This window comes from Sciurus carolinensis, chromosome X (assembly GCF_902686445.1).
Source record: "Sciurus carolinensis chromosome X, mSciCar1.2, whole genome shotgun sequence".
Lineage (NCBI taxonomy): Eukaryota > Metazoa > Chordata > Mammalia > Rodentia > Sciuridae > Sciurus > Sciurus carolinensis.
In genome coordinates, this window is record NC_062232.1 from 54,509,235 (window position 1) to 54,532,409 (window position 23,175).

Here is a 23,175-nt window from a genome sequence, read left to right on the forward strand (position 1 = left end):
TTATTGATTTTTGCTTGTTGAACTAACTTTGATCAAGTGGGATGAACCCCACTTGACCATGGTGCACTATCTTTTTAATATGTTTTTGTATGTGATTTGCCAGAATTTTATTGAGAATTTTTGCATCTATTTTCATCAGGGATTTTGGTCTAAAGTTTTCTTTCTTTGATGTGTCTTTGTCTGGTTTGGTTATCGGGTTGATACTCACCTCATAGAATGAGTTTGGAAGGGTTCCCTCCTTTTCTATTTCATGGAATAATTTGAGGAGTATTTGTGTTAATTCTTCTTTGAAGGTCTATTAGAACTCGGCTTAGAATCCATCTGGTCCTTGGTTGGTAGGTTTTTGATTGTGTCTTCTATTTCATTGCTTGAAATTGATCTGTTTAAATTGTGTATGTCTTCCTGACTCAGTTGTGGTAGATCATGTCTCTAGAAATTTCTTCATGTATTTGAGTTTTCCTATTTTTTTGAGTGTAAATTTTCAAAATAGTTTCTAATTATCTTTTGTATTTCATCAGTATTCGTTGTGATATTCCCTTTTTCATCATGAATTTTAGTAATTTGAGTTTTTTCTCTCTCTCTGTTAGTGTGCTTAAGGGTTTATCAATTTTATTTATATTTTTCAAAGAACCAATTTTTTGTTTTGTCAAGTTTTTGAATTCTTTGTTTTGTTTCAATTTCATTGATTTCAACTCTGATTTTAATTATTTCCTGTCTTCTGCTGCTTTTGGTGTTGATTTGTTCTTCTTTTTCTAGGACTTTGAGATGTAATGTTTGGTCATTTATTTGTTGACTTTTTATTCCTTTAATGTATGCACTCAATTCAATGAACTTTTCTCTTAGCACTGCCTTCATAGTGTCCCAGAGATTTTGCTATGTTGTATTTTTTCTTTCTTCCTTGATTTCTTCTTTTATCCCTTCATCATACAATAGCCTGCTATTTAGTCTCCAGGTGCTGGAGTAGCTTCTATTTTTAATTTTATCATTGATTTCTAGTTTTATTCTGTTATGATCTGATAGATTCTGCAGTGTAGTATTTCTATTTTTTTGTATTTGCTGAGAGTTGCTTTGTGGTATAAAATATAGTCTGTTTTAGAGAAGGATCCATGTACTGTTGAGAAGAAAGTGTATTCACTCAATGATGGGTGAAATACTCTATATATGCCCATTAAGTCTAAATCATTGATTGTATTATTTAATTATGTAATTTCTTTGTTTAGTTTTTGTTTGGAAGATCTATTCAGTGATGAGAGAGGTGTGTTAATGTCACCCAGTATTATTGTGTTGTGGTCTATTTGATTCTTGAAATTGAGAAGGGTTTATTTGATGTACATAGATGCTCCATTGTTTGGGGCATATATATTTATGATTGTTATGTCTTGTTGGTGTATGATTCCTTTAAGCACTATGAAATGTCCTTTATCCCTTCTAACTTTGGTTGAAATCCACTTTGTCTGATATGAGGATGGAAACCCTTGGTTGTTTATGTAATCCATGTGAGTGTTATATGTTTTTTCCCAATCTTTCACCTTCAGTCTGTGGATGTCTTTTTCCTAGTAGGTAAGTCTCTTGAAGACAGCATATTTTGGGGTCTTTTCTTTTTAATCCAATCTGCCAGTCTGTGTCTTTTGATTGATGAGTTTAGGCCATTAACATTCCAGGGTTATTATGGAGATATGATTTGTTTTCCCAGTGATTTTGGTTTATTTTTGTTTTTTAACTTGATTTAATTTCTCCTTTGATTGACATTTCCCTTAGTGTAGTTCCTCCCTTTGCTGGTTTTTATTGTTTTTTTTTTTTATTTCTTCCTCATGGAATATTTTGCTAAGAATGTTCTGTTGTGCAGGCTTTCTAGTTGTGAATTCTTTTTTTTTTTTTTTTCTTTTTTGCGGTGCTGGGGATTGAACCCAGGGCCTTGTGCTTGTGAGGCAGGCACTCTACCAACTGAGCTATATCCCTAGCCCGAATTCTTTTAACTTTTGTTTGTCATGGAACGTTTTTATTTCATCTTCAAATCTGAAGCTTAATTTTGCTGGGTAGCATATTCTCGGTTGGCATCCATTTTCTTTCAGAGCTTGATATATTCTAGGACCTCCTGGCATTGGGGGTCTGGGTTGAGAAATCAGCTGAATTCTGAATTGGTTTCCCCCTATGTAATTTGATTTTTTTTTTCTCGCAGTCTTTAAAATTCTGACTTTATTCTGTATGTTAGTCGTTCTCATTATAATGTACCTTGGTGTGGGTCTGCTATAATTTTGTACATTTAGGGTCCTATAAGCCTCTTTTTTCTTTTTTTTGCAGTGCTGGGGATTGAACCCAGGGCCTCGTGCTTGTGAGGCAAGCACTCTACCAACTGAGCTATCTCCCCAGCCCCCTATAAGCCTCTTGTAGTTGATTTTCCATTTCATTCTTTAGATTTGGGAAGTTTTCTGATACGTCATTGAAAAGATTGTGCATTCCTTTGTTTTGTTTCTCCATGCCTTCATCTATTCTGATATATCTTAAATTTGGTCTTTTCATGTTATCCCATATTTCTTGTAAGTTCTATTCATAGTTTCTTACCATCTTCTCTGTGCAGTTGACTATTTTTAAGAGTGTATATTTTGTTTTCATTGACTGAGGTTGTGTCTTCCAAATGGTCTATTGGTGGTACTATCCATTGAAGTTTTAATTTGGTTTATTTACTTCATTTTAAGGATTTCCACTTGATTCCTTTTTATAATCTCTGATGCTTTATTGAAGTGATCTTGCACTTCCTGTATTTTCTCTCCAATATGAACCTTTATTTCAAAGATCAATCTAACTATTTTCTAAACTCCTTCTCTAACATTTCTTCTACTGTGTTGTCTGTGGATTCTATTGTTGGAACATATTGGTTTTTTTTGAGGCCCTTTGTTTCTTTGTTGTTTTCATGTTTTGGGCGTGTCTTCTCATCTAGCTGTATGGAGCTGGGGCAGTATAGATTTTACCCTATAGTCCTTTTTTTTTTTTTTTTGCGATACTGGGAATCAAACTCAGGGCCTTGTGCTTGCAAGGCAAGCACTCTACGAGCTGAGCTATCTCCCCAGCCCACCCTGTAGTCTTATAGTGTCCCTGAAGACTTCCAATACTTTACCTTTAAGAGGGAAACAATACAAATGATATACCACCTTAAACCAAATGGCTTCTATTAAGGCATTTACAGTTTTGTCACAGTAGATAGAAATGAAGTGTTCAATTATCGTCTACAATATCAGCAGTAAGTTTGCTAAAAGGGTTTACCATTTCCAATGATGGACAGTGAGGGAACAGAAATAGTGTAAGATGTGATGTTTATGAGGGAGAGAAGATAGAGGTAAACATTCATAGTAAGAGTGAGGGAGGAATTAATAAAGCTTGGCTGTTAGTATGAGAGAAGTGAGAAAGAGAATCCAGGGAGACAGGTAGGTGAGAGAAAAAATATGTACAATTTTTTTAAAAAATTAAAAATAGAAGATTACACAACAGAACTGTCATATACTATTCAGACATCCCATTCCTCAATAAGTTGATGCATGAAAAACATTTGGATTCAAAGATGGTAGAGATATGAGAGAGAAGGCTTAAAAGAGGAGAAAAAGGAAAGTCTCAATAGAAAACTGAATGATTCCTTCCGCTGGCTTTCAAAAATATTCTCAGCTTCCCTTCTCCACCCATATGTGGGGTTTTCTGAAGCTTGATGTTAGCTCCAGTTCAGCCTAGCTGGACCCATTGAGTGGGTGAGCCAATAGCAGGATGCCCTCTTACAGTCTTCCCAACCATTGTATCTGTCCTCTTCTGTCTCTTCACACTTCAGGACTCACTGAACTGGAGAGAGCCCAGTTTTCTCCAGTTTCTTCAACCTGTGCCCCGCCACCCCCCCCCCCCCAGGGAACTGCCCCTTGTCTCCAACTTTCCACAGGCTTGCCAGATCCAGACTGGCCCATGTAAACCCAGCTGCAATCTGATGGACCTGGTCTTCAGCTTCCCCAGGCCCTGTCTTGCTGCAGTCCCGAGATCTCAATGCCCTTTCAGCTTGCAGAGAGAATACCTGGGATGCACTCACACATAGGAGTGACCCTGCAAAGAGGCAGCCAGATGGCAGCCACTACTGCACTGAGCAGAAAGACCTCAGGTGCAATGAGACCTGCAGGCACCCCAGTATATTTCCAGGCCCTGGTCTGAGTCCCCAGACCAAGGTGGCCATGCGTCAAGATGGCGGTGGCCACGCGTCAAGATGGCAGTGGCCATGCCTCGAGATGGCGGTGGCCACGGTGACAAACGTGCAGGCCCTGTGGACTTCCAGGCTACAGTGGGCAGCAGGCAATCCACTGGCAGTCTGTGGGCCATCTGCAGGCTAACGGTGGACAGTCGGCGGGTGGATGTTGGGCAGTGGGTGATGGGCAGGCAAGAGGTGGGCAAATGGGCAAATGGCAGATGATTGGCAGTGGTCAGTGAGTGATCTGCACTCAAAAGGCAGGTGATACACTAGCAGAGGGTGGGAGAATGTGGCAATGAATGGGGTAAACAGCAGGTGATCGGTGGGCAGCGATGACTGCCTCCCAGAGAAACAGTATTTCCTCTGCTTGAATCCTGAGTTAAGGAGCAACAAGGAACACAGCCTGCCTCTATTCCACCATCTTGGATCTCTCCAGCTAGTTTTAACAGTACCAAATTACCCTCTGAAGAAGGGTTTATTAAGGGGCTGGAGTTGTGGCTCAGTGTTAGAGTGCTTGGCTAGCATGTGTGAGGCACTGGGTTCGATTCTCAGCACCACATATAAATAAATGAATAAAATGAAGGTCTAGCAACATCTAAAAAATATTTTTTAAAATGGTATATTAAGCCAGGTATGGTGGTGCACACCTATAATCCCGGTTGCTTGGGAGGCTGAAGCAGGAGGATCATGAGTTCAAAGCTAGCTTCAGCAACTTGCTGAGGCCCTGTCTCTAAATAAATATTTTTTAAAATGGGCTGGGTATGTTGCTTAGTGGTTATATTCCCCTGGGTTTAATCCCCGGTACCAAAAAAAGAAGGTGTATTAATTTACACATCTACTAACAACACATGTGAGGGTCTGTTTCTCAATGTCCTTGACAACTTTTTGTTGTTGTTGTTGTTACAGGGATTACCCAGGGGGCACTTAAGCAGTGAGCCACATCCCCAGTTTTTTTAAGACAGGGTCTCCCTGTGTTGCTGAGGGCCTTGGTAAATTGCTGAGACTGGCTTTGAACTTGCAATCCTCTTGCCTCAGCCTCCCAAGCTGCTGAGATAACAGGCATGCTCTACCATGCACAGCTTTGCCAATTATTAATAAGTGTTTTTGTCTTTGATAATGTGACAGATGAAAATTAGAAACCTATAATTTTTAAAATTTTTAACTACAAATACATGCACATGGTTAGACAATTCAAGTAATACCAAAGTATATGCAATGGAAGTTTTATACTCCCTAGTTCCCGTGTTCCCTTTCCAGTGACAACTGCTATTGCCACTTTTTTATATTTCAGATATATTCTACACAAATCATGCATATGGAAATGTGAATCAGTGTGATTGGGATATTTGTGCTTGTGTTCATATACCTGTGTCTTACCTGGTTTGGTTTATTGATGAAAACAGAAGTTTCTTGTTTTACTTAAAAATATATATCCAGCTGGGGTTGTAGCTTGGTGGACAAGCACTTGCCTAGCACGTGTGAGACACTGGATTCGATCCTCAGCACCACATTAAAAAAATCAAATAAATGAATAAAATAAAGATATTGTGTCCATCTACTGAAAAAATTAAAATATGTGTATATATATAGATAAATAAATATCAATCGCTTCCCACCTTTTATTCACAAATGGTAACAATATTCACTCTGCTTCTTCTATGTAATATAGCTTTGAGATTGTAAGTAAGCCATAGGGCTTGGGGGTATAGTCCAGTTGGTAGAGTGTTTGCTTTGTATACACAAGGCCCTGGGTTCAATCACCAGCATCACACATACACAAATAATGTAAGCTATCAATACACCCACAGGAAAAATATACATACTACCTTGTTCTTTTATGGAGATGTCATAATTTATTTAACCAATCCTAAGCATTTCAGTTGTTCCAAATTTCCTATTATATACACTTCAGACTTTTCTTGAACATACTTATTTGTATACACCTACCAGAAGAGCTGTAAGGTGAATTCCCAGAAGTATGTTGGCTTGACCAACATATATTGTAACTGATGTGATTCCCTTCCCAGTGTCCATTCTTTATTTCTGCCTTTGTTCAGCAGTCATAATATTGGGGGTGAGGATAAAGCATCGATCTTACCTCCAGTTTCTAGAAGGGAATATCTTGGGTGTAACCCAATCAAGGTAAGTCTATTCCCCTGCTGCAGTTATTGGGTCAGGCAACCTAGGCTTAGACAATCAATGCATACATACCACTGGTCAAGGAGATTATTTAAGAATGAACCTGTGACCTAATAGAAATCAGTGAAGTGTTTGAGGATGTTTGCTGAAGGATTTGGGAAAGAAAGTTTTTTGGTTTTTTTATTCTGAGAAACATACTGGAAGCCACCTTTCTCTCTTCTTTCAGTGTGGTGTGACTAATATGAAGCCTTCAAATGCTGCAGCCCTTTCACTGTCAAGAAGGGAGTCAAATTTAGGATTGAAGCTCATACTTTGGAAGGCTAAATTGACAGGAAATTAGGTCCTTGATGATATTGTTATTTATGGAATCAAATCAATCACAAAGACTACTAATCAGGAATTTATAATTGTGAGCCAATAAATTCTGTTTATTGTTTAAGCCTATTAGAGTTGGGTTTTTTCTTTCTAAAAAAAGCAGGAGGTATGAGCCAGGTACTATGGTGTATGCCTATAATCCCAGATACTGAAGAGGCTGAGGCAGCAGGATCACAAATTTAAAGCTTGCCTCAGTGATTTAGTTAGGTCCTGTCTCAAAATAAAATATGACTGAGGATGTGACTCACTAGTAGAATTCTTGCCTAGCATACATGGGGCCCTGTGTTCACTTTCCAGTACAGTAAGTAAATGAGTGAGCTGCGTATGGTGGAGCACACATCTGTAATCCCAGGTATGTTGAGACAGGAGGAGCACAGGTTCAATGCCAGCCTTGGTAAGTTAGTAACACCCTGTCTCAAAAAATAAAAAGGGCTGGAGATGTAGCTCAGTGCAGGGTTCAACCCTAAGTACCAAAAACAAAAGAATGAATAAACTAATTAATTCAAAGGTCTGGGCTATAGCTCAGAGTTAGAATGCTAGTAGAGTCCACCCCCAGTACTGCAAAAATTAGTGATATGTGCTTCTAAAGTTTTGTATAGCCTTCCAAATATACATACTAATGAGTTCAACAACAAAATAGAGGAGTATGTATTTCTCCACATCTTGCCAAGATATCATATGCTTTTTTTTTTTTGGTACAAAGGTTTGAACCCAGGGGTGCTTCACCACTTAGCTACATCCCCAGCCCTATTTTGAGACAGGGTCTTGCTAAGTTGCTTTGGACCTTGCTCAGTTGCTGAGGCTAGCTTTTAACTTGCAATCCTCCTGCTGGGATTACAGGTGAGTGCCACCATCCCTGGCTTATTGTGCTTTTTTTTGTTTGTTTTTTGCGGTACTGGGGATTGAACCCAGGGCCTTGTGCTTGTGTGGGAAACGCTCTACCAAGTGAGCTATATCCCCAGCCCAGCCCTTTTTATTTTTTTACCATGAGCTTTTTGCTGAGGCCGGCCTGAAACTTGCCATCCTTCTGCCTTAGCCTCCTGAGTTGCTGGGATTGCAAATGGGTGCCACTGTGCCTGGTTTTAGTTTTTTTATTTTTTAAACAGGGTCTTGCTAAATCGCTTAGGACCTCACTAAATTGTTGAGGCTGCCTTTGTACTGCAGTCCTCCTGCCTCAGCCTCTGGAGGTTGCTGGGATTACAGGTATGCCTGACCTTAATTAATTGATTTTTAAGAGAAAAAAATGTAATTATGCAATAAGAGGAAATTAAATATTGATACATAATATAACATGGATACACTTAAAAATACACTAAATGAATTTATGATCCCATTTAAGTGAAATATTTAGAAAATACATTTATTGAAACCATGTTAGTTGTCCCAGGCTAGGTTGGGAACAGGGAGTGACTGCAAATGTGCTTGAGGAGTTTGGGGTGTGTTTGAAATGCTTCAATATCAGATTGTAATGACAATAAATTAATTTTACACTTAAAATTAGTGAATTTATGGTATGTAAGTTATACCCCCAATAAAGCTGTTTTTAAAATATAATTGCTGCTGGGCATGGTGGCGCACACCTATAATCCCAATGGTTCAGGAGGCTGAAGCTGGAGGATCACAAGTTCAAAGTCAGCCTCAGCAACTTAGCGAGTCCTCATGCAACTCAGAGAAACTCTCAAAAAATAAACAGGGCTAGCAATGTGGCTCAGTGGTTAAGCACCCAGGGGTTCAATCCCTGGTACCTAAATAAATAAAAATATAATTGAAACCAGGCACAGTGGCAAATACTTGCAATCCCAGTGATTGGGGAGGCGAAGGCAGTAGGATTGCAAGGTCGAGACCAGTCTCACCAAATTAGCCAGACCTTGCCTCAAAATCATAAAAAGGGATGAAGAGCCCCTGGGTTCAATCCCTAGAATGAATATAAATTATACATACAAACATACACATACATGATATATTTGTGTGTGTGTGTACTTGTTGAGTGGGGATAGGGATGTAGTTCAGCAAATACTTAGTATATTTGAGGTCCTAGGTTCAATCCCAGCGCAGAGTAAAAGAAGTAACTGGCCATATGATCTGGCAGTGGGGCTCTTGGAATGTACTTAATAACCTGCACGCCCATTTTTTTTTTGTACTTGGAGTGGGCTGGGAACTCACTATGTTGTCCAGGCTGACCTTAAACTCCTGGGCTTAAGCAATCCTTGTGCCTCAACCTCCCAAGAAGCTGACACTATAGGTGTGTGCCACTGGATTTTTACAGTAGTTTTATTAATAATACAATTATTAATAATTACCATCACTTGAAAGCAACCAAGGTTCGTAAGTCAACTGGTAGGTATAGCTAGACAATGAAATACTGTTTGGCACTGACAAGAAATGAACTATCAGTTCATGAAAAGCCAGTGGAGAAAACCTAAGTGTGTATTACTGAGGGAAGCCAATCTGAAAAGTCTGCATACTGGATGGTTCCAATTACTACTGTATTTAGCATTCTGGTAGATAAATCTATGGAGATAGTAAAAAGGATCATTAGTTGTCAGGGTTTAAGAAGGAGGAGGGATTAATAGCCAGAGCAGAGGATCTTTAGGGCAGGGAAACTATTCTGTGATACTATAATAATGGATAAGTGTCATACATTTGTGAAAAACTAAAGAATATATAACAAGTATGAGTACTTGGCTAGGGTGTAAAATGTGGATCTGGAGATGATAATGATTTGTCAATGTAGCATTACTGATTGTAAGAAATGTATTCAGGGCTGGGGAGATAGCTCAGCTGGTAGAGTGCTTGCCTCGCAAGCACAAGGCCCTGAGTTCGATCCCCAGTACCGCAAAGAAAAAAAAAAAAAAGAAATGTATTCAGGCTGTGCATGAGTGGCAGAGTATATGGGATCACTAGTTTCTGTTCAGTTTTATTGTGAACATAAAACTTCTAAAAATTAAGTCTATTAAAAGTGCTATCAAGACATGGAGGAACCTCAAGTACATACACTAAGTGCAAGTTGCCAATCTGAAAAGTCTGCATAGTGTTCAACCAACTATGTAACATTCTTAAAAACACAAAACTAAGGAGACACTAAAAAGATCCCTAGTTTCCAGGGATTTAGGGAGTACAAGGGAGGAACAGGAGTAGCACAGAGGATTTTTACTGTAGTGCATCATACTATAATGGTAACAAATGTACCACTGTGGGGGTGTGTGGTGTTGAGATAATAGAGAAGACTGTGCATGTGTGGAGGCAGGGAGTATATGCCGTACTTTGTGCTTAATTTTGTTGTGAACCTAAAACTGCTCTAAAAAATAGTCTGTGGGGCTGGGAGTTTGGCTTAATGGTACAGTGTGCAGTTAGCATGTTCAAGGCCCTGGTTCAGTCCCCAGTACCAAAAAGAAAAATATACATGTCTATAAACTGGTTTAAGCTGGGCATGGTGGTCCACCTATAGTTAGTCCTAGCTACTTGGGAGGCTGAGGCTGAGGCTGGAGGATCACTTGAGCCCAGGAATTGGAGGACAGCCTGGACAACACAGACTCCATCTAAAATAAAAATAGGGCTAGTGGTGTACCTCAGTGCATGCCTAGCATATATGAGGCCCTGGGTTTAGTCCCCAACACTATCAAAAAGAGAAAAAAAACTTATTTAAACAAAATCAGTAACAAAGTATCATGGGTTATTTTGAGGTAAAATTAGAATGCATGACAACAGCATAAAGTGCAGGAAGGCAAAAATGGAATTATATTAATGTACAGGTCTTAAATTTTGAAGTGGTGCTAATACTTGGAGTGTGGTGTTGGGTGGGTTCTTTGTCTCAGAATCTCAAAGAATGAGATTCACAGACAGCAGAAGGTGAAAACAAAGAAGAATTTCTTAGAGCAAAGCAAAGTAAAACTCCCATAGCGGGGAGGGGACCTGAGAGTGTTGCCAGTGAATGGCTATTGTATACTTGAAGGTAGACTGTGAGAAACTAAAGATATGCACTGTACAACTTCAAGCAACAGCTTAAAAAAGAAAAGAAGTATAGGTTGAAAAGAGGTATAGCTTGGGCTGGGGAGCTGAGATTTGTGGTAGAGTGCTTGCTTGATGGGTGAGGCCCTAGGTTCAATCTTCAGAATCCCACCCCCATAAAAAAGTATAGCTAATAAACCAACAAGGAGATAAAATGGAATAAAACCAATATTGATTAATTCAAAAGAAGGCAGAAAAGGAAAACAGAATAGATGGAACAAGTACAAATAGCAAGATGATAGGTTCAAATCTAATATCAGCAGTAACATAAAATGTAGATGATCTAAACAGCCCAATTACAGGTTATAGACGATTAGATTGAGTAGAAACCAAGACCCAACTATTATTCTGTGTACAAGAAAAGCTCTTAAACTACAAAGACTGAATAGGTTAAAAGTAAAATTAGGTCAAAAGACATTACTATGCTAATAGTAGTCCAAAAAAATAATATTAGACAAAGTAGATTTCAGAGCAAAGATACCAGGAATAAAGAAGGTAATTTCACAATGATAAAGGGGTCAATGAACGAAGAAGCTTTAACTATCCTAAATAAAGACTTCAAAATACACAGGTTTCAAAAACAAATTATAAGCCAGGTATGGTAGTGTGCGCCTGTAATCCCAGCGACTGAGGAGGCTGAGGCAGGGGGATTGCAAGTTTGATGACAGCCTCAGCATTTTAGCAAGGCCCTCAGTAATTTAGACCCTGCCTCAAAATTTAAAAAAGGGCCGGGGATGTAGCTTAGTAGTAGGGTGACCCTGGGGTTCAATCCCAGTACCCACCCCCACAAATAACTGATAGGACATGTAGGCATAAAATCAGTAAGGATATAGTAGAAGTGAACAACACCCAATCAAATTTATCTGGTTGATCATTTATAGAAGACTCCATCCAACAACAAAATATATTTTTTTCACATTACATGGACTGTTTATCATGATAGTCCATATTCTAGGTCACAAAGCAAGCCTCAAATTGCAGCAGGAACCTAGACAGAATAAATTATCTGATCACAATGGAATTAAATTAGGTATCATTAAGAAAGATCTGGAAAATCCCCAAATACTTGAAAATGAAACAGTGTATTCCTAGATAATCCATGGGTCAAGAAAGAAATCAAAAGAGAACTTAGAAAATATTTTGAACCAAATATTTTGAACTGGACAAAACCATATCATAACTTAATGGAATTCTCCTAAAGCAAAAATAGGGGATAATTTTTTAGCAATAAACACCTTTATTGGAGTGCTGGGGGTGCAGATGAATGGTAGAGTGCTCTCCCAGCATGTACGAGACACTGGGTTAGATCCCCAGCATAAACAAATCTATCAAATATTGATAATATATTTTTTGTTCTGAGCTCATAGATATATGCAACCATGCCTAGCTTGTGATGCTTTCAAAACTGAAGCAAGCTGACTGACATTTCCCCCAAAACCCTCCAGAAAACATGTTAGAACTGAAGAAGGGTCTCAAAATAATGACTTCAGCTTTCACTTAATAAACAAGGAAAGGATGTACAAATAAAATTCAAAGTATAAGAAGAGAAATAATAAGAATCAAAGTGAAAATCAGTGAAATAGTAAAAAGAAAAGCAGTGGAGAAAATGAAACCAGATACTTGAATGCCAGTGTTTCTTGCAGCATTATTGACAATATCCCATAGTTGCAACAATCCAGATGTCCATCAACAGATGAATGGATAAACAAAACTTGAGATATTCATACAGTGGAATATTCAACCATAAAAAGGAATGAAGTGATAGGCAGGCCTGTGACTGGGCACACCTGTAATCCCAGTGACTTGAGAGGCAGGAGGACCACAAGATTGTGCCCAACCTGGGCAATTTAGCAAGACTATCTCAAAATAAAAAGGCTGGGAATGTACAGTGGTACAGTGTCCCTGGGTTCAATCCTTAGTACTTCCCCCCACCAAAAAAAAAAGTACTGATACATTGAGTAACATGAATGAATCTTGAAAATATAAAGTAAAATAAGCCACACACAAAGACAAATATGTAGTATATGAGTTCACTGATATGAGGTACCTAGAATAGCAAATTCATAAACCCAAAATGTGAATTAGAGGTTACCAGCAGCTAGGGGAAAGGAATGAGGTAATGGGGAGTTGTATTTTTATTTTTTATTTTGTGGTAACGGGGATTGAGTGCAGGGGTGCTTAACCACTGAGCCACATTACCAGCCATTTTATATTTTAGAGACAGGGTCTTGCTGAGTTGCTTAGGGCCTTGCTAAGTTGCTGAGACTAGCTTTGAACTCGTGATCCTCCTGTCTCAGCCTCCCATGCTGCTGGGATTACAGGTGTGCACCACTGTGCCCAGCATGGGGAGTTATTTTTAATGTGTACAGGGGGATTTGTTTGGGGTGATGAAAATTTTGGAAATAGTGATAATGATTGCACAACTTATGGATGTATTGGATACTTTTGAGCTGAACATTTAAAAATGGTTAAGTGGGAGGCTGAAGTTGTAGTTCAATGGTAGAGGGCTTGTTTAACATGATGGATTCCCTGGGTTCCATCCCAAGCGCTGAAAAAAATGCTAAAGTGGCAAATTTTGTTACACAGTTTACAATTTTAAAAACAACATGGGCTGGTGTGGTGGCTCAGTGGTAGAGCACTCACCTAGTATGCATAAGGCCCTGGGTTCGATCCTTAGCACCACATAAAAAATAAAGGTATTGTGTCCACCTACAACTAAAACAACGTATTTTTAAAAGAACAATGTAATACTAAAAATGTTGAATATGTAATACTAAAAATGTTGAATTGTACACTTTTTCTTTTCTTTTTTTGGTGGAATGGTGGTACTGGGAATTGAACCTGGGATGGTCCTCTGCCACTGAGCTAAATCCCCAGTGTTTTCCTTTCTTTTTAAAATTTTGAGACAGTGTCTCCCTAAATTACCAGGGTTGGCTTCAGAGTTGTTATCCTGTCTCTGATTCCCCAGTAGCTGCTACTATAAGTGTGTGAGCTACACCCCCGCTTGAATTGTGCACTTTAAATGGATGTACTGTGTGGTTATGTGAATGTGTATTTCAATAAAGCTATTTAAAAAGAGTACATATTGTATGATTTCATTTATATAAAACTCTAAAAAATGTGAACAGGGGGTTGGGGATGTGACTCAGTGGTAGACTTCTTGCCTGTCTTGCATGAAGCTCTGGGTTTGATAGCTAGCACCCCACCCCCAAAATAAAAGGACTGGAGGTGTAGCTCAGTGGTAAAGTACTCCTAGGTTCAATCCCCAGTACCTTCCTCCTGCCCCTCCAAAAAGAAAAAAAAATGTGCAAACTAATATATCGTAACAGAAAGCAACCCTAATTTGCTCACTACCTCATTTTATCACCTTAATTTTTAAAAAAGTCTTCTTTGGCCCCTAACTCTATATTAATGTGTCTTAGAAAAGTCATATGTCCACACCTGAGTCTTCCTCTTATCTAACAAAGCATCCTCCACAAAGTCTACCCAGCGGGCAATGTTCTCCCAAGCTATATTCACAATAATAAACATTCAAACCAAGCACAGTGGCCCACGCCTGTAATCCCAGCAGCTCTGGGGAGACTGGAAGGAGGGAGTGGTCTCATTTTGCTAAGGTAAAGTTAAAAGTATTTCGTACTGGGGTTGGGATCTAAATAGTCCTGGATAACTTTAAGGTGTAGTTTAGGAGCCTGTGACTCGCTGTGACAGTGAGGCGGGCCCTGGAACTCCACTTCCCAGGAGGTCTTGGGGCGTCGAGTGAAGACTGCGTCCAACAATGGGGTGGGACTGGGTCGCTACCGGATGTGGCGCTGAGCTCTCTCATCCTGTCTTTCCTATCCCAACTCGAGACTTCCAGAAGGCTTCACCAGCCGCAGTCCGTCGGCGTTGGAGAACGATCAGACTTTGCCGGGTAATCTTTATGGACAGATCGACCCCCACAGCCAACTCCCAACTCCCGTCTTCTCTGCTGGAGTCTCCCCATTCCCTGAGACAGTTATCTCAGGATTTGAGCCCCTCCCTGGATGGAAGGAATTTGCCGGGGGTTGGGTGGGGTAAAGTGTGTGTAGGTCAGGGAGATTGACCCAGCCCTTCCTATTTGCGAATCCTATGTTGGGGGGGTCACCTCTCTGTCCCAGGCTGAGGAGTCTTCATGAAACACTGAAGTAAACTACCTTTTGACGGAGGATGTGAGGGAAGTGCTGAGTGGGTTTGTGACTTCTGTTGTTGGGTCACTAGAATTGCCTCTCCTTTGCTTAAGTTTCCAAGCGCAAGGTAGTACCACTCCCCCTCTTCCCACCCCTCCCCCAGGGTTGGGAAGTGTTCACTAGGTTATCTTCACCCACAAGCACCCTGAGAGTCCTTCGAGTCTTGAACTATAGCAGTCAGTCTTCAATATAAAAAGCTTCCCCTGTTCAGTAGATAACTAAATCCAAGAAAATAGTAAATAGAAGTGGGAAACATACTGAATTGTTTTGGTTTAAGAAAGTTACAGTGATTTCATGTGGCTGTAGACAGACTTGTTGAAATATTGCAACTTGGAGACCGTGTTATAAACAGTACTACTTTGAGCTGGTCCTGAATGTTGAGTTTTTTTTTTTTTTTTTGTACTGGGGAATGAACCCAGGGGCACTTAACCACTGAACCACATCTCCAGCCCCCTCCCCCTCTTTAATATTTTGAGGGAGTCTCACTAGCTAAATTGCTGAGGCTGGCCTTGAACTTGCAGTCCTCCTGCCTCAGTCTCCAGAGCTGCTAGGATTACAGGTGTGTGCCACCACACCTGGCTTGAATGTTTCTTATTGTGAATATAGCTTAGGAGAAAATTGCTTGCTGGGTAGACTATCTGTGGAGGATGCTTTATTAGATAAGACTGGAAGACTTAGGAGTGCATCACTACATCTGGCCTTACTTCCCTTTTTTTTTTTTGCTTTAAAATAGTTTATTGAGGGCTGGGGAGATAGCTCAGTCGGTAGAGTGCTTGCCTTGCAAGCACAAGGCCCTGGGTTTGATCCCCAGCACTGCAAAAAAAAAGTTTATTGAAGTTTTAAAAATAAAACCATGTACTTGTATAAGACAAAACACAAACAAATAGTGTCTACTTAGTGTCCCAAAATTTCTACACAGTTTTTTGCCCACTGGCAGCTGCTCAGTTTAACACAGGCAAGGTGTTACATTCATAGGAACTGTCTAACATCAGAGGCCATCCTTTGGGTCAGCAAAATCCTAAGCATCCCAATAGTCTCCAAAGGGGTAGATTCCAAAACCTTAAGTTTTCAGTCTTGAGGTTAGCTCAGGATCTCTGTGAAGGGGCACTGCTCCTAGCTGGGCTTGCAGAACTCTCATGCTTTATTTAAGGATCACACATTGATGAATGTCTTAAAACCCCATCGCTGTGCTGAGGACCTGCCTGCGAGGATCAGAGGCAGGTAGATACCCAAAAGCACCTTCCCAACACTGAAGTTCAGCCTTGGCAGAATGCGCCAGGCATACAGAATGAACCCGTGCCTACTACCAACCCGACCACAGAACAAAGAGCTTACTTCCCTTTTAATGTAGAGCCTAACCTTACCACAAAACTAGGGTTGAGGAAGTTTGTTACTTTTACCTCTTTAAAGATCCCTCCAGCAATGCACTGCCTAAGGTAGAATCTGGGAGAGTATATGGATAGTGGTGGTGATGAGGTGAGGAAAATTGTGCATGATCCTTGACAAGGACAGCATTTATGCCAGAAGCAGGAGTTAATGTAAACCTTTTCTCATACAGGTGATAAACAACCTAAAATATTTTCCTTTCTTTTGTAACTCTAGCTTTTTCTCAGAGCCACCAGCCATTTAAAAAAGCATTTTTAGCATTATTTTGAGACTTTCTAACTATCAAGAATTTCAAACACACGACTAGAGAAAAGTGTCCTGAATACATGTGCTTAACAAATAAGTGAATTGTACAAAGGAGAACCCCCCCATACCTGGGACTTTTGTTAAACCCTCCCTTTCATAGACATTTTGCAATGAATGAGGGTATTTGTAAGAAGTTGCTACTGCTTTGGGTTTTCTTGTCTGATATTCTGACTGCATACTATCACCTAGGCACCCAGCCATTAGTGTGTCATGTGTGCTCATTATCTGTAGACCATATATGCTAGGAGCACTGGTAGATATAAGCTGAGATAAATAAGTATAGGTAACTTTTCCCAGTTATTTTAGGGACTGAACTTAGGGTATGAAGTAGTCTTTGTGCTTAAGTTTTAACCCTGGTTCTGCAACACACACACCCCCGCTGCCTGGTCAATTGTACTGCTGTCCTGAAAGCAGTTACTTTGAGCAGAGGTTTTAGACACTGGATGATATCTGAAGGAGGCTGGGAAGAGGAGTTGCATAGGCTGACTACTTATCTTATGGGAATTCAGAGGAAAAAGACAATCCAGACAGTAAGTCAGAAAAGGCTAGTCTCAGGGAGTGTGGTGGCAGCTTTGCCCTGTTTTCATGGAACTTGTTTTGTTTAATTGTTATGCCTATTCCTAGTGGGTGGTTGCCTACCAAAGCTGAATTATGCTCTGGCCTTTTTTTAGATATGGGAACCTATGGGAGGTCTCCCTGGTCAAAATTGTGTGAACAGAGAGCTACCCCTAGTGGGCTTGTGTGAAGCATACTCTGAAGGCCAATTTCTCTTTATCCTGACCCATGATGAGGTTCATTTTTTTTAAAAACCTATGATATGGCCCTAAAATAGGCCTTAGCTAATGAGACAGCAAGATGGGAATGTTACATATTTCTCTAAATTGCCAAGGTGAGAAATTGATTCTTAACTTTTTCCATATAACCAAATACATGAGACAATCCCCTTTCCTCCATGCTCTGACACGTGAAGAAATTAATGGTATAAAGACTGAGTCTGGCTGGTTACAGTGACACACACCTGTAATCTCAACAGTTTGGGAGGTTGAGACAGAAGAATTGTGAGTGCTAGTCTCAGCAACTTGGCAAGGCCTTAAGCAATTCAGTGAGACCCTGTCTCTAAATGAAATATGAAAATGGCTGGGGATGTGGCTCAGTGGTTAAGTGCTCCTGGGTTCAATCTCTGGTATCCAAAAAAGAAGAGAGACAGAGAGAGAGGGTGGGGGGAGAGATAGATAGATAGATACTGATTTAGTCTGCTGAGTGTGGAGATACAAACCTGTAATCCCACCAGCTCAAGAGGCTGAGGCAGAAGGATCCCAAGTTCAAAGCCAACCTCAGCAACTTAGTGAGGCCCAAGTAATTTAGCAAGACCCTGTCTCAAAATAAAAAGGGCTGGGGATGTGGTTTAGTGGTTAAGCACCCCTGGGTTCCATCCCCAGTACCAAAAAGAACTGCAGTAACTAAGAATCTAAAGTAGTATGCACTCCACATCATGTACAACCACAAAAAATGGGAAGTTATACTTCATAAATGAATATGTCAAAATACATTCCACTGTCACGTATAACTGAAAATAACAAATAAAAAACATATTAAAAAAAGAAAGAATGCTTTGCAACCTAAATTGAGGGCAGGGCAAGGCAGTGATAGGGTATTAATAATGGGGTGTAAACATGGGAGCACAGTAATTATTCTTTTTGGAGATCATCTATGCCATATCATTTACTCTGAATTACTTGATTCATGAAGAAATGGATAATAGCATGGTGGTGGTGTTTTACTCAGATAAGGTGGGAAGAGGGGATGAGACCCTTGGTTTGTCTAGCATTGTAACTACATTACAGAATTTTTGCCTTCCCCCAGTAGTAGAATAGTAGTAGAGTTAAGAAGTCAAGGGCTGGGGGTGTTGTTCAATGGTAGAGCAACAGTCTGGCAAGTAAGAGGCCTTGAGTTGGATTTCTAGCACTACACACACACACACAAAAAGTCATTGAGTACTTAATGAGTACTGGCTATAAGGCAGGGATTAATAAGTACTACATATCTTCTTTTAACACAGGTTAAAAGCTTGCCTAAGGGGCTGGGGAGATAGCTCAGCTGGTAGAGTGCTTGCCTTGTAAGCACAAGGCCCTGGGTAGTGATCCCCAGCACCCAAAAAAAAAAAGCTTGCCTAAGTTCACAAAAGCTTAGGGAGAGGGAGGACTGGGTTTTGATTCCAGGCAGTCAGACTTCAGAGCCTTGACTCATCTTTTGGTACTGGCAATTGAACCCAGGGGTGCCTTGCCACTGAACTACATCCCCAGCTCTTTGTATTTATTTATTTTTTTATTCTGAGACAAGGTGCCCTGGCTAGCCTCCTGAGTTGCAAGGCCTCCTGAGTTGCCAGGATAAAGGCATGAGCCACTGAAACTGGCTATTCCCATCTTTAAAAAATAATTATTCCCCATTTACTGAATACCTACAATGTTAGCACCTTTGATAAAGTATATCCACACCTTATGATAAATATGTAACAAATAACTATATATGGTGAGTACCACGTTTCAATCTTGGAAACCTTCTATGCCAATGTTTTTTAAAATTGTAGTTACCATTTATTGAGCATCTGCAATATGTTAGCACCTTTGATACAGTATACCCAGACCTTCTGACAACCTAACATTTATACCTGTGTATATGAATGATTTTTTTTTTTTTTTTGCGGTGCTGGGGATTGAACCCAGGGCCCTGTGCTTGTAAGGCAAGCACTTTACCAACTGAGCTAACTCCCCAGTCCCCATGAATGATTTTTAATCTGTCTGGACTCAACTACTTTTGAGAATCTGACAGCTTTGGATCTTTTTTGAAGAAAAATTTACTTATGCAAATACATATATTTTCAGTTTCAGAGGTGGGTTCTAGAACCAACTTAAAGCCTGTCCTTTTACAGTCCACAATCTCCAGGGTAAAAATAAAAAACTCTTGTCCTATGTAAGCTTTCCCAGTTGACTCTTCTATGGTGTTAGGGAGACAGGGAGTGTGTGTGTGTGTGTGTGTGGGGGGGTGTTTACCTTTCTCTTCCTTCTCAGACAAAAATGTTTATAAAGCTCCTTAACCAAATATCTCTGAACATTTTTTTCTCCTGTACATAGGATTACAAGAGAAGAATGCAGACGATCAAATGTGTGGTTGTAGGAGATGGGGCTGTGGGTAAGACCTGCCTCCTCATCAGTTACACTACAAATGCATTTCCTGAGGAGTATATACCCACTGTCTTTGACAACTATAGTGCCCAGACATCTGTGGATGGCCAAATCGTCAGCCTGAATCTGTGGGACACTGCTGGCCAAGAAGAATATGACCGATTGCGGACGCTCTCCTACCCCCAGACCAATATTTTTGTCATTTGCTTTTCCATTGGCAACCCATCCTCTTATGCCAATGTGAGGCATAAGTGGCACCCAGAAGTCTCCCATCATTGCCCCAATGTACCTGTTCTGCTGGTAGGCACCAAGAGGGACCTGCGAAGTGACCATGAGACAGTGAAGAAGCTGAAGGAGCAGAGCCTAGTGCCCACAACACCTCAACAAGGCAATTCCCTGGCTAAGCAGGTAGGGGCTGTGAAGTATCTGGAATGTTCAGCCCTGATGCAGGATGGGGTACATGAGGTGTTTTCAGAAGCTGTTCGGGCAGTGCTTTACCCAGCCACAAAGAAGAATGCCAAGAAATGTGTCCTCTTGTAGTTTTTGGGTGCTACTTTGGAGATTGTACCTAAAGAATATAAAGGAAGCTTCCTTTGATAGCAATTGCTAGTGCCAGCATGAGCCATTTGTCTTTTCCCCTAGAAGCCCTAGACTCCTGATTATTTGGCTTTTGGAGGGACCTGGAAGACAAGACTATTTCATACACAGCTGTTTTGAAGTTTTGTATGAACCTTTTGAAGGAAGTTTGTGTGTGTCTATCTGTAACCCCTGTCACAAGTAGTAAAAAGAGATGCCACTGAATGCTGTTTTTTTCTCTACTGGCCAGGCCATGATGAAGCAGAGCAGTCTTCATGATGTCCTTGGGGAGGCATTTGCTTGTCTGCTTTTAAATCTAACTTTGGCTTTCTGTGCTGCATTTACCATTGAGCAAGTGCCTCAGACAATGATTTTCAAATCACTGCATTAAACCTTTGGATATTCTAATTTTTTATGGTGCTGGGGGTTAAACCTAGGATCTCATGCATGCCAGACAAGTGCTCCACCATTGAGCTGCACCCACAGTTCTGATATGCTAATTTTCCCATAATGGTGATCAAAGGCCAGGGTGCACTGCCACTTAACTACATCCCCAGTCCTTTTTTGATTTTTTATTTTGAGACAGGGTCTCACCAAGTTGCTCAGGTTGGCCTCAAACTTGTGATCCTCCTGCCTCAGACTCCTAAGTAGCTGGGATTTTAGGGGCCCTAAAACACTAAGTTTTCGAAAGCTATTTTATTTGTGATTTCTGCATATTCCCAATGTTGACACATTCCTCTTATTCTTGAGATGAGACCACTAAAATGGTTATGCAGCATTTTCCAAAAATCTGAGATAGTAATAGATATTCCTTTTCAAAGGGGTTTGTTGTCCAATAAGCTCAGGAACCAACAATTTATATAAAACCCAACAGGTTTCTTTATAGTAGAACTTTATAACTTATTATATAATGTAATGCAATGTTTCTCAAACTTATTTCACCATTGAACATTTTGGGGGGATCCCATATAAAACCTTTATCTCTGGTAAGTTTCAGAGAAGTCAGGGTAGTGGAAACTAGGAATTCCCAAGGTGGCTGTAAAAAATGCAAAAAGCATAATGTGGTCCTGTTCTTTTTGATGTTTCCCTCCCTCCTCATGCCTTCAAGAAAAATGTTTATCAGCCACAGACTTATTATTGGTTCCTCTGCTTCGGGAGGTGGGTTTGGCATTTAGTGATGACAGTGCATACACTGCAGGTAGGGTCCCACAATGAGATCTGCTATTAGATTCTGCTAACACCTTGGACTTGGTAATGTGGAAGTTATTCAATCACTGGAAAAGCTGTATCTGAGTCTTCTGTGTGGCCCTTTTCCCTTAGTCACTTCCTGTAAAATAAACCCACTCAAGGTTAACTCCCTAAATAAAACAAAAACAATACAAACTGTCCTACCAATCATTGTCAGGAGTTCTGTGTTTTTGTTTTTGTTTGTTTGTTTTATTTTGTTTTGTACTGGGGATTTTAAGAGGCTTGCTTTACCACTGACTCACATCCCCAACCCTTATTTATTTAAAGACAGGGTCTTGGGCTGGGGAGATAGCTCAGCTGGTAGAGTGCTTGCCTTGTAAAGCACAAGGCCCTGAGTTTGATTCCCCAATACTGCAAAAAAAAAAAAAAAAAAAAAAAAAAAAAAAAAAAAGACAGGGTCTTGCTCAGTTGCTTAGATCCTTGCTGAGGCTGACCTTGAACTTGTGATTCTCCTGCCTCAGCTGTCAGACTCCCAAAGTGTTGGAATTACTGGTGTGTACTATCATGCCCAGCCCAATTTGTGTGTGTGTGTGTGTGTGTGTGTTTGTGTGTGGTGCTGGCAATGGAACCCAGGGCTTGGTGTATGCCAGGCAAGTACTTTACCACTGAGCTATATCCCCAACCCTTTTTAATTTCTTAAATTTGAGACAGGGTCTCACAAAGTTGCTGAAGCTGACCTTGAACTTGTAATCTTCCTGCCTTAGCTTTCCAAGTACCTGAGATTACATGCCTAGCTTGTTCCATTTCTTTTAACTGTTCCCAAGAGTTGGAGTATGCTGACTCTGTATCTCTAGACCCTGAGGCTGCCCACCTTGTGGTTATGTAGGATTTCAGGCTTTGCCGGAGTTGCTCAGCTTGCCATCTTCCAGTGTGCCTGCTTCTCCTCTCCTCTTTGTCTTTTTGACCTTCTTCATTTGATATGGAAAGAATACTTATTCATATGGCAAATAATGGTTGACAATTACATTGTGCATACACCCTTCCACCATGCCAAACAGCACTGGGTTTTTGAGGATTGAGAAAGGTCGTAAGATCTGTACCTACCCCTGCAGTGGGTAAAGCATTTGCTTGGGTTATTTTCAGTGATGCCACCTGGGATGCTCATAAAATGTCAAGACTGAAAGAGGCTAGAAACATGGCTGCCACCTGTGGGGCTGTCTCTGAGAATTAACTTTATTTTTGTGGTACTGGGGATTGAGCCAGGGCCTCATATGTTAGGCAAGTGTTCTACCACAGAGCTGCATCCCCAGCCCTTGTTGGGGAACTCTCTGTTTAGCTCCTGTTTTTTTGGGGGGGGGTACTGGGGATTGAACCCGGGGTACTTTATCCCTGAGTCACATTCCCAGTCCTTTCTTATATTTTTTTTTAGAGAAAGGGTCTTGCTGAGTTCCTTAGGGCCTCACTAAGTTGCTGAGGATGGCTTTGAACTTGGAATCCTCCTGCCTCAGCCTCCCAAGCCACTGGGATTACAGGTGTGTGCCACCCTGTCCACCTTACTGTCATCTTTTTAAGTGACTTTTAACTTAATAGTGCC

General features: G+C 40.5%; 2 protein-coding genes across 2 annotated transcripts in view; both read left to right on the top strand.

Moving 5' to 3' along the window:
* Itgb1bp2 (integrin subunit beta 1 binding protein 2) overlaps window positions 1-6,799 on the top strand; it is a 31,716-nt gene extending 24,917 nt beyond the window's left edge. The window contains exon 11 of the mRNA XM_047536205.1: window positions 6,582-6,799. Coding sequence (XP_047392161.1) covers window positions 6,582-6,695 — 114 coding nt within the window. The 3' untranslated portion in view covers window positions 6,696-6,799. The remainder of the gene's footprint in view (window positions 1-6,581) is intronic.
* Window positions 6,800-14,530: 7,731 nt separating this feature from the next.
* Window positions 14,531-21,805, top strand: LOC124972001 (rho-related GTP-binding protein RhoG-like). The gene is made up of 2 exons (XM_047536070.1): window positions 14,531-14,648; window positions 19,767-21,805. The coding sequence occupies exon 2, from the start codon at window positions 19,782-19,784 to the stop codon at window positions 20,355-20,357; it is 576 nt and encodes a 191-aa protein (XP_047392026.1). The 5' UTR covers window positions 14,531-14,648; window positions 19,767-19,781; the 3' UTR covers window positions 20,358-21,805.
* Window positions 21,806-23,175: the final 1,370 nt, after the last annotated feature.